The sequence below is a fragment of the Coffea arabica genome, chromosome 5c (genome assembly GCF_036785885.1).
Source record: "Coffea arabica cultivar ET-39 chromosome 5c, Coffea Arabica ET-39 HiFi, whole genome shotgun sequence".
Classification (NCBI taxonomy): domain Eukaryota; kingdom Viridiplantae; phylum Streptophyta; class Magnoliopsida; order Gentianales; family Rubiaceae; genus Coffea; species Coffea arabica.
This window is the reverse complement of record NC_092319.1, coordinates 45,862,577-45,874,332: the sequence shown is the minus strand read 5'-3', so window position 1 is coordinate 45,874,332 and position 11,756 is coordinate 45,862,577. Positions and strand designations below refer to the sequence as shown.

The following is an 11,756-nucleotide window of genomic DNA, read 5'->3' as shown; positions in this document are numbered from 1 at the left end:
GATTTGGGTGAGTGGAATTCGATGTGAGGTTAGAATGAGGATTGTTTGTTTATTTATTGCGGGGACAAAGAAAAAGCGTGCTGTTCTACTTTGACTGAGTATTTTAATTTTTAAATACTAGTAAGTTGAGTCCATATCCAAAATTGCAGTAAGTTATTTAACTACTGGTACTGGCACTTGTATTTATTTCGATGTTTCTTTGCGGAAAAGGCAACTCGAGAATTTATTCAGTTTACTTGATTAAAAAGTCTTTTTTTTTTAAAAAAAAATTATTCTCTTGTATTTATTCTTTTTTTTTTGCAATAATGAATTGTTAATTAGTCTTGTCTTGTGTTATCTTCTTTTACTTTCATTTTTTTTTTGGCTTTTATAGGTGGGATGAAGTAAATAGATTCAGTTTAAATGGATTAAAAAATGTACCAACTGACGTCGATTTGACTTGGTAAAAATTTATTCAAAATTAATTCTCTGAGTAGTTAAGTTAAATTTAAAGAGTTTGAATTCGATAAAAAATTTGTTTATATTCGATTCGACAACTACAAAATTCGTTAAAATAATTGAACAAGTTTAAATACTAAAGTACTCGATTTGATTAGATTCGTTTGCACTCGATAGTTTAAGTGATGATTTGTCATCCAATAAAATTAGCCGGGAGTGGATGCGAGAAGAAAGTTAAATGAACAAATGGCATGTGTACACTATAAAGGGAAACAAAAATAGGTAAAAGAGCCAAGGGAAATAATTTCTGAATTTAAGTAGTTGGAAGTTGGAACTTGGAAGTTGACCGTCATGTGTACTCTGTATACCGAGAGTGAATACTTTTCAAACTACAAAGTCGTATACAGAAAACTGGCGGTTCTGAGATTTGCGTATAGAAACTACGAAGTCAAGGACTCAAAATATCTCAAGGCACAAGTCTAGTCCAACTGATTCATTGTTCAAACCTGCATATGAACAAATTTCTGTATTCTCTCCTCTTTTCTGGTAGTAAAATCCTACCATAAGCATGCTCAATTTAACCCCGTTTCTTCAACACACACATAAACCCCAACCCCCCCCCCCCTCCCCGGCGCGGGGGGTTCTCCCGGGGCAAAAAAAAAACATGGGAAACGAGAAAGCTACAAAATCCAAAAGCAATGAACATAGAAATAGAGTTTTGTCCATTTATAGGTTGTGATTTTTTTGGAGAAAAATGCGATGAAAGTGTACCCTTGTGCGCTAATGTTGTGCTGAGAAGTGAGAACTAAGGAATTGCATGCAAGCAATAATGACTTCACTGGCTCGTTAGTGTTATGCTCCTATGTATCTTTTTGGTGGAAACTATAACGCAGGCTTTGTGGTTTGGGAAAATGCATATTCTCCTTTGTTTTTAAACTTGGACCAGACCGGTCGATCCAAATGGGAACCAGCCAACTGTCCGGTCCGAGTTATTCTTAAAAACTGGATAAATAAAAACTCTGTCAAACTTGATAAAAAATCGGGTTTGACCAGAAAAAACTGAAGAACCGGGAAAAATCGATGGCTATCAAAGTTCCTTTTTTTTGTAAAGGTCAAAGCATTTTTAATATTATTTTTTGACCCCTAGATTGTTAAAAATTATTAATATACCTCAAATATTTCACACTTTATAAATTTGTCTTAAATTTTGGTGCTATTTTTCAATTAAGTCCATACTTTTAATTCTAAACTTGTTAATGTTCATTAAATAATATAAATTGCTACTTGATTGTTCTAATTTCTTTGTATTTTTCTTGTTAAATATATTTGAAACATCAAATACATATGAATATACCTTTGTTAATATTAACATGCTCTTAAGTATTTTACATATAATATTTTAATTTTTAAATAATTTTTATTTATGACATCATCCGGTTCAACTTCCAATCGAACCCGATCAAATCCATTGACCCCTGAACTCGATCGAGTCGATACCCGGTCCAAATTTGAAAACATAGATATTCTCCTTTCTGACCATGCTTCTGTTCCCTATTTCTGGTGTGAATTGTTAATTGCATCGGCAGATAAAAAACAATTTTCACATTCGCAAAACGATCTAGGTCATATGGTTTTCATTGTCATATGATCATGAATGAATGGTTGAATATTTGAAGTACTCTTAATTTTCTTTAAGCAAGAATGTGCAGAGATGTGTATATACCGTTTGAGGGGTTAAAATTCTTTCAATGTTATGATGAACTAGTGCCATAAGCATTGCCAATCAATTAATATCTGGTTAGATTTACTGCTTTAGTAAATATATAGTTGTCCAAGGGCGAAATTGATGCAATTATCAAGTCAAAAATCTTGCAATCGCAGCACAGCTAAAGAGAATACATCTACATACGTTAGCATTATTTTCTAGGGACATCTATGTACACTTGCCTGTTTCATTGACCTGTATGTTTGCGCTCATGCGTACACATTTATTTCCATTATTGCTACTTATGTCTTCATATATTTACAAGTCTGCACATTTATAGATGGAGAAACCTTATATTGCACTTTTGAATTTATACACCATTCTCGCCCTGCATCTTAAATTTTAATTGTACTCTAACCCTTCAAATTTGTGTCACTCAAATCCAATCAGTAATAGCATTAGCAGAACACTAATAGCTAGTTTGGGAATTCGGATTTGATAAGAAAAGAAAGAAAAGTGAAACAAAAGACCTTCTTTCTGATGTTTGGGACTCTTTGAGAGATAGAAAATAAAGGAAACCAAATGATTTGGATGGATGATCTCTTGCTGCTTTAGTTGATAAAATTTTCTGCCCAAATGTGGTCAGAAAATGAAGGACAGTTGAGAGAGCCTAACAAAAAATTTCAAAATGTCCATTTTATCTTCAAATGTGTATCAAACAAATTTTTATTGACGTGTGTATATATATATATATATTTCAAATCATACCATTTCTTACCTAACTAACTCTCAAATAGCTTTAAAATATTTTCCTTCTTTTCTTTTCTTGCATCACTTAACATCTTTCTCTCTTTTTTTTTTTTGGGATAATATCAGAAACCTTTCTTGAGATTTCTCTTAATATCACTCAGTACTCTTAAGGTTTTAGAAATATCATTTACCTCCCCTAGTAACTATTACACAAACCAAAATACCTTTTTATTTTTTAAATTTATATTTTGATGGGGTATAACATTGTGATGTGGTAGTACTACAAGAAATTGTTTTTGAGGTGATAGTTTTCTTAAAGCGAACAAAGTAGTTTAAAAATATTTTTATTTAACAAGTGAAAGAGTAGTTTAGGATTTTTAAAAATTTTGTTACACAAATAACAAAAGTAAGGGAGATAAGTGATATTTTGAAAATCTTAGAAATGCCAAGTGATATTAAGAGAAATCTCAGAAACGCACGATTAAAGCTCAAACATATCTCAAAAAGGTTTAGGCACTGCTTCAGGGAATATATAAGAACGCCATGCGGGTTTGCTTTTATGGGGTTTCAAGTGTATGCCCGGAGAAGAAATAGATTTGATGATACGACGGACGGAAGGAAGGAAGGATAAATGAGAAGTCCGGAGAATTCGAGACCTCCCGCTTACTCTTCCAAGAAAAAAAAAAATAGCGGCTATGCGCGTTTGGACTTTGCATCTGATAACTATGTGAAGTAAAATACTGCTGCGTCGTCTTGGGAAGGACCAAGCGGCTGTGTGCACAAGTATGGGCAAATTGATACGCCACACAACAATGTCTTTCTCGAGATTCCTTATATACAGTTGACACAATAATCTTCTAGGGAGAAGATTGTAGTGTTAATCTGCTAATTGATGCATCATGTATCTAGCAATAGATTTCTACGTGTTAGAAAAAGCATCTGCCATTTCTAACCGTATCAAGAATCAAGATGGTCTTTTCACAAACCATAAGTGGAAGCCAGATATGCGTTGGAACCTTTAACCTTTCTAATCTCCTATACGCTGCCAGAATTCACAATATTCAATTCAAGACTGGGCTATTTTGTTCGAAGGAAAGAAAAAGGTTGAAAATGCCAGACATCCTACCCTGATATTTCTGGTGCTTTCTTTTATATATGAGATGAAGCAGCAGAACCTGATTACCAGAGCCATCTATCTCAACCACAAAAAATTCGAGCGAGACAAGTTAATCCTGTCATGTGGGAACTGGCAAGTTGAGTAATTAAGCTGACCCCTGAGTCGGTGGTTCGTGTCATCTGCAGAATTTTCTGTTGGCAAATGGCGAATGATGAGCACTCATCACTTCATCAGCACACAGGTGTTGCCATGCATGCATGCACGAAACCTCTACGTGACACGTCACCCCTACTATAGAAAAAAGAGAGAAAAAATCCTAAGACCGCAATTTCAAAGAAAAGTGTTGAATTGGAGCTCTCACAAAGCTAACTAAAATATCAAAAAGAATGGACTTAGACAAACAAATATTCAATAATAATTTTATTAACTTAAAACTTAATAATAATAATAATATCAAGTCATAATTTTATTATCTCTCTTAAACCAAACTCATCATGTGGTTATAGAAACAACGTGAAATGCCAAATTATATTTGGTTTTCAATTTCATTTTTACACGTGGCAATGGAGAAACTTGTACTTCTTGAATAATTTCTTGATTTGATCACCTTTATCAAAAAATTCAAACATGTTCGCCCATGTCTGATTGAATGTTTCAAAACTTAATTCATCCTTATCGCTAATAAAATCTTCCAAAATCACAAAATCATAGTTACCATCACTAAATTTTTCAACACCCCCATAATTTTGTTTTGTTTGGTTCACATTGACAGCCATATCAATCTTAGCACTGCCACAATCGTCAACTAAATCGTTCATTCTATAATTGTTTTCTACAAACTCAATTAGTTGATTTTCTTTTTCAAATAATTCTGTCAACTCCCACAAAATCAAGAATTTCTACTTCATCACGATCTTCAATCATATCATTAATTTCACTAATAATTTCACTTTCTTTTTTCAACCACTTGCAATTTTTTTTTTTTTTTTTTGGAACACGGTTTCTTTATCTTCAAGTGCACTTCAATTACAATTCATCAAAAATTTTCAAATCTCCCTTGCCATTTTTATATGCATGAATTTTTTTGAATACATGCAACTAGACTTTGGTAGTGAGATAATGAAGTGTCTTGTGGTCTAATTGTCAATTTTCTCCAACTATTTAATTGTATTGTTGGATAATTCTATGCTTTTTGCAAGTTTCATGAACCCTTTTTGAACAATATCCCAAATTCTTATAGTTTGGAAAAAACACCTTCATTGTCATACTCTAAATTTCAAATTCATTGTTGTCATCAAAGGTAAAAATAGCATAATATTGTAAATAATACAGATCCATATTTCAAAATTTTAAACTTGACTCAATTAGGACCAATTTTGTGTCCTAATTTTCAACAATAAATCTTCTATTTTTGTGCATTAATTTTGCAAATAAGCCCCATAATTAAAACTCAAAGTTCTAATACTGCTTATTAGCACAAAAAATCATGAACAATGGAAGTCATTTTAACATATATAAAAAATATGAGAAAAGAAGAAGAGAAAAAACACACAAACAAATACTCAATAATAATTTTATTAACTCTAATACTCAATAATAACAATATCAAATCGTAACAGTTCGCTTACAAGAACTCACAAATAACATTTCTGAGAGGTTTTCCCCTATCTCATAACTCAACTCAACAAGTTCTCAAGGCTTTCTTCAATTCACTTTTTAAGATTCAACTAAACTCTTCAAAAATCTCGAATTCGGACTTCAACTATTGGACTTAAAGGAAACTAAGGCCCTGTTTGACAAATAAGTTTTTTAGATGTTTATTTAAAATTTTATTATAACTTACTGTATAAGTTGTAAAAAATTTTTTTAAGATAGAAAACTTTTTTTGTCTTTTCTTTTTCTTTTTTTTTTCTTTCCTCTTTTCTTCTTCTCCCTTCGCTCTCCCTCTCTCCCTTCCCTGCCACCTCTTCCTCGAACGCCAGAACAAGCAGCAGAAACAAAATATTTTTTTTTTTTTTGCTTTTTCTCTCCCCCACAGCCTTTATCCCCATCTTCTCCCTTTGGAGAGGGGAGGAGAGGAAGAGGGAGAAGAGAAAGAGGAAAAAAAAAAAAGAAAAAAGAGAGGTGATTGGCCCCAGAAGAGATTGTCGGCGCCGGTTCGCGGTGATGGGTTGAGGTGGAAGAAAAAAGACCGAAGGGAAATTTTTTTTTAATGTATTTTGGTTATTTTGAAGTGTGTAGTTTAAAAAATTTGGAGAGTTTTTTGAGATTATTATAACTAAAAAGTTGTTAAAAAACTTATAGGAGACAAACTTGACAAAAAACTCCCCTGCCAAACAGATCCTAAATTCTGGTACAGTCAAGATTTCAATTGCCAATTTAATTAGACACAAAGAAAGGAAACAAATAATAACTGCTGGTTAAACTAGGACTTCCAATCTAAACTAACTAAAAGGTAACTATCAAAACCAATATAAACACTCACAGACTCGGACACAAACAAAAAACCATACTGCGGTTTGGCAATTACTAAATAAAGTTTGGTTTTGATTTCCTTCAATATTGTCAAGAGATGGATTTTTTGAACTCAAATATTGTCAAGAGATAGATAGATGCTTCAAATTTATTGATAGATAGGACTAATTTTATTGATGCAATACTTCTGCAACAATAACATTAGAGTCGACGATCATAAGTGGCACCCAATGCTCGGACACCAAACTGGAGGTGGGCGGCCGCAATCAAGAACTCTGCAGCTTGTCGTGGGGTGAACAGCTCAACCAATTTCTCAATAGTCTTCAGCCGCAGCTGATCAGCCTTTTCCACCACTCTCACCAGCACTTCCATCTTTCCACCATCACCATGGCTACGCATTCCCACGAAATCACTTGCCCCATCCTAACACCAGTCCACACATCTATCCATTAATACGTCTATAAAGTCCTTTTCTAGAAGTTTAAGGGAAAGGAAAATAAAACTAATTCCACCTATGAAGAAGGTAAGGATTTTTTTTTTTTTTGGGACAGAAAGTAGGGAGATGAAACAGGCAATTTTAAAGGATGATGCTTTCAAAATAGAAAACTAACCAATATAAGTTGCCTTCAAGATAAGGAATTTAATTCTTCCAATGCAGAAAATGTAAGGAATAAGCATCTAAACAACAAAATAAAGCTGAATACAAGATAAGCTGCCTTCAACTGTAAAATCATTTGGGGGAGAATTTATTTGATATATCATGATTAACAAACTGATGCCCGTTCAGTATTCTCGAGCATTGAAATTTACAGTGAAATATCGAAGCTATATGTGGGATGCATTTATTTGTAGCATACATGATTAAAGGGGATTACTTTATTTACTCAAGGTTGCTCAGCTGATGCATGAATCATCAAAATTCTTCTCATGGGAAATGTTACAAGCCAATGCTGAAAAAATTGAAATTAGAGATAGTTTTGAGTAAAATCTTAAAAAATTGCAACTACTTCACCCGAAAGAAAGTACATGAAAGTGGGGAAAGAAAAGAATTTTTTTTTTTGGGCAGGAAAGAAAAGAAATCGAACCATTAAAAAAGAAGGAAAGAAAGAAAGAAAACTCATCAGTTGCATGCCTGCCATTCAGAGAGTTCATCAGTGATAGCATTTTCTTCCCGGACAGTTTCGCATTGAAGCTCACTTACACGGCGGAACTGGGCTGGGGAGAGGTCGCCGAGATCCCCATTACGAAGCCCACGTAGGATATCAAAGATTTGTGACTCGAAACGGATGCTGGCCTCAGTATAAATAAGGTGGAAGGCGGTGGTGGGCCGCCAGCCGGCAATCCAATGGAGGGATCGCTCAAGGGTTGTGGCCCACGGTGCAGCGAAGACTGACAGGATATCTTGCTTGGCAACGATTGATTTAACTCGGTAATACTCGGAGTAGTGGGACATAACCTTCTGAACCAGCTCGTGGTTCTCTTCCTCCGCCGTTGGCTGACGCGGTGCTCGGTTGAGTTGGTTCATAAGCTGGTGGAGCTGCTCGAACCAGGTCTCATAAAACCGTTGGAAGCTCATTTGATTCGGGGTTTTGTTATTTTCTTTTCTGTAGTATTAGCTATGGAAATAAGGTGCCCGGAGGAAAAAGATACAGGGGAGGTTTTATTGTGGAGTAATGGGGGGTGGAAACGGTGGTCGGTTGATCATTGCTGAAGGGGAGGAGCGTGCATGGGGGTTACCTGGAAGAATATGAGTGGTTGGTTCTGCAGTCTTCATGGCAGCTACAGCATACAGCTAGCTTCACAACCTGCCAAGCTTTCATCATGTAATGCTTGAGATTTTTAATCATTTTTTTTTTACTTCATATACGCACGTCCAAAAAAGTGCTAAAATAATTTTTCTCCAAAAAAAAAACTCCCAAAAAATTCAAGCCGAACGGGCTCTTCTGGAGTTGCAGTGAATATTTAGGGCAAATGGAAGTGAAACGATGGGCTCTAGTGGCACATGAAATGAATATGGGAAGTTGAAGTCAAAAGGTCAATAAAGTTGGCTCAGACTAATTAATTCTCTTGCATCTAGTGGCCCGATTTTGTGCTCACTGGCCGCTCAGTCCACCAACTATGACGAAACTCCAGCCTCTCAAGTGAAATTCCCTCGCTTAATCCTACACCTACGTTGACATTTTCCATTTTTGGTAAAAACAGGGATCCTAAAACATAAATTCCCTCAAATCTTCCTGAATATCAGAAACTAAATCACGAGGACAAACATCAAAAACCACAGAACTTTAAGAGTCTAGATTGCCTCGCATTCTGGCTAGTCTATCAGCACTTGTATTTGCCTTCTGAAAGATGTAGGGAAGTTTTGAGTTCCTGGAACTATGAAAAGAGGAACCTGCTATCAGCAATACTAGGATCACTTTTATTTTTTTTTTATGAGATAGATAAGATCAGAGCAATCAACTTCCACTTCTAAGCATGTTGGATTGACAGAAAAGGCAACTTCAAGGCCATCCCGGATTCCCCAAAGTTCGGCTAAGATGCTTGAAGCAAGGCCTAATCTTCTGCTGCACTATTTTTTGATCCACAAACAAGTCCAAGCAACAAAATAGCACAAACCTGCAAACTTCATGTGAACAAGGCGGTCGCTTTTCCAACTTGGGGAGCAAAACAAAGAAGAATAATAAGTCCATTCACAATATATGCATCACTAGACGTCATAAGTATTTTACATTGTCTCGCATGACCTTCGAAAGGCCAAGGACAAAAGCACAACACTTGGAAGCTGGGATTTGTTGATGGACTCCACGAGAATTTTAGTGCAATTTAGGCACTACTGTCTTTGTTGGAACAAGTTGCTACAATTCGAACTCATACTTTAACTTTCTATTAGGAGTCTGATGAAGTACCAAGGTTCTTCAAAGAAAAATCTTGCTCAAAGACAGTACTTATTGTTACACAGTCGATAGATGGCCTACCCTCTTTTAGAGTACTGTAGATAGAATGCTAAATGTCATTCAGCATTGCTTTAAAAATTTATCTTTTCTGCAATCTTGAACATCTTTTTATGAAGTCAAGCTTGTTTGGTTTGAGATTTGCTGTAATATTTGACGCTTGCTAGCTATTCCAGCTCAACTTTAGCAAATCCTACAAAAGTTATATGTCTGTCTTCCCATTGTCATCAATATAAAAGGAGCTTAAGAGATCATTCCAGCTATGCAAAATCCTAGCTCAGCCAAAAGAACATCAATTTGATGCACTTCGAAGTCCTTCAGCAGCAATAAGCATCCTAACCCATTCCAATTGCCTAACCAGAGTCCTAAAAAAGAGTTGGGTTTACTTAAACACCCAAAATACTTGTAGATTCTAGTATCATGTCATGTTATCCATTAATGCAGTAAATGAATCCATACTCACAGGAAAATCAGTACATAATCGAAGACCAAGAAAAAGGGAATCCTATTAAGAATTAGCAAGTCCAAAGAAACCCCATTTAAATCCAACTACCATTGCTCTTACACGTAAAGCCGTGCCCTACTCTATGAATAGCTATATTCAGTAAAATGATCCAATCTTATTTTGACATGACAATCTACGTTACAACTATTTCCTTAACCTTCTTAAGGAGGTGATTCTGTCAAATAGGTTAACCAGGTAAGCTCTGTGCTAGTCTACTATTCTCCCATCCCATGACAACAGTTTTATTACAAGGTTGTTTCAACAAAGGGAAATGCAGAGAATCGATGACGAGTAACATTGACCATCCACATCTAAACATAAATGCATATACAACAGATAATCGTGTGGATTAAAAAAAAAAAAAGGGTGAGCACAGCTGCCTTACAATATGTGATCAACACTCATGGTAATCATGGAAATAAGTTTTTCAACAAGACACAAGTGGAAGGACAAACAGTGGCTACTTAAGATAATTCTAGCCCCTGATCAAAGACGGCACCTTTGCAGGGTAAAACCAGAGGAATTACAGTATGACACTTTAAAAGAATGATGAAGAAAAAAGCTACACTCCTGCTGCACAGAGAATAAAAAGGATTTTATACTAGTCTGAAAGTTTTCTTGTCCATCATTATTGTCAATCAGTCTTAAACTTCAATTCAATTCTTAACATTAAACGTCCTTTAATTTAGTACGTAAATGAGTAGTCAAAAGATCAAATTCTTGGCCCATTCTATATCTGTCCTGATGCAGTATAGCTTTACATTCGCACTCTCATTGTCCAACTTTTTATTTGAAGCTATCATGATTCCCTAGCCTCTGGTAGCCACTAATCCTTCTAGTTACGATAAGAACCTTAAATGACAGTCCGTCAAATGTTCATTGGTCCTACAGATAAGAATGCTCCTTCTAAACGGGATTACACAAACCAACAGAAGTGAGCAAAGCTCCAAAACTGCAAGGCAACAGACTAACAGGGAAGCAAAGGAAAATACGATGAAAAGAAATAGAACTATACCACAACGAGTGGAGACCTGACGCAGCAACACGACATTCTATTGATTAATTATATTCCTGAGTTATAATTCAAGGGCATTTCTTTCGACTGAATCATCAGAGCACCATCTTAGATTGAAGAATACAACTCACAGGAAAGGAAACTAAAGATGTTCAGTGTCCATATTATTTATGTGATGACCTCTGTGACTACTGCAAGAATATAATTCGACAAATTATCCCCATAGAATCACACCCTTATATTACGGGATAGTCTAATAATACTCGATCACCAAAAAATTATATCATCCAATTCATAAAGCAAAATCACCTAGATTTCTCCAATTCAATACATATGACAAAGATCCAATTGTTATGATAAAAGGGTCCTCAAGAACCTTGAAGAGCATGTATTATTTGATTCCTAAGTCTACTCCACAGCACTTTGTACTCCATGTGAATTTGGTGATGGATTTTCCAACAGCTCTTTTTGCTGTTTCTGAATATTAGCCTTCCTTTCCAAATCCCTCCACTTGTTAATAGCTGCAGTGCATACAACTGAACCAAAACAAAAAAATTTCTTTCTTGAATTTAGTAAAAAAAAACAGAAAAAAAAAACGAAATACACAAAATCAAAATATTTTATAGAAGCACAGGGAAGTGCATGTACTTACATCCAGCGCCAATGAAGTAAAGAAATCGAACCAGCTTGGGCCCCACTTCTTCTCCCACTGGTACTGGTATAGTCATCTTCTTCTTCTGTAATTCTTCGTTTCTTTCAATACTTCTATGATTCTATCTACCATCAGGTTCTCAGTTCTC

General features: G+C 35.3%; 2 protein-coding genes across 2 annotated transcripts; both read right to left on the bottom strand.

Moving 5' to 3' along the window:
* Nucleotides 1-6,536: 6,536 nt before the first annotated feature.
* On the bottom strand, nt 6,537-10,976 carry LOC113689892 (protein DOG1-like 4). Its single transcript, XM_027207695.2, has 2 exons — nt 7,618-10,976; nt 6,537-6,908 (listed from the first exon to the last, which is right to left on the bottom strand). The coding sequence occupies exons 1-2, from the start codon at nt 8,059-8,061 to the stop codon at nt 6,687-6,689; spliced, it is 666 nt and encodes a 221-aa protein (XP_027063496.1). The 5' UTR covers nt 8,062-10,976; the 3' UTR covers nt 6,537-6,686.
* A 194-nt stretch (nt 10,977-11,170) lies between these two features.
* LOC140007829 (uncharacterized) lies at nt 11,171-11,684 on the bottom strand. The gene is made up of 2 exons (XM_072051236.1): nt 11,609-11,684; nt 11,171-11,492 (listed from the first exon to the last, which is right to left on the bottom strand). The coding sequence occupies exons 1-2, from the start codon at nt 11,682-11,684 to the stop codon at nt 11,365-11,367; spliced, it is 204 nt and encodes a 67-aa protein (XP_071907337.1). The 3' UTR covers nt 11,171-11,364.
* Nucleotides 11,685-11,756: the final 72 nt, after the last annotated feature.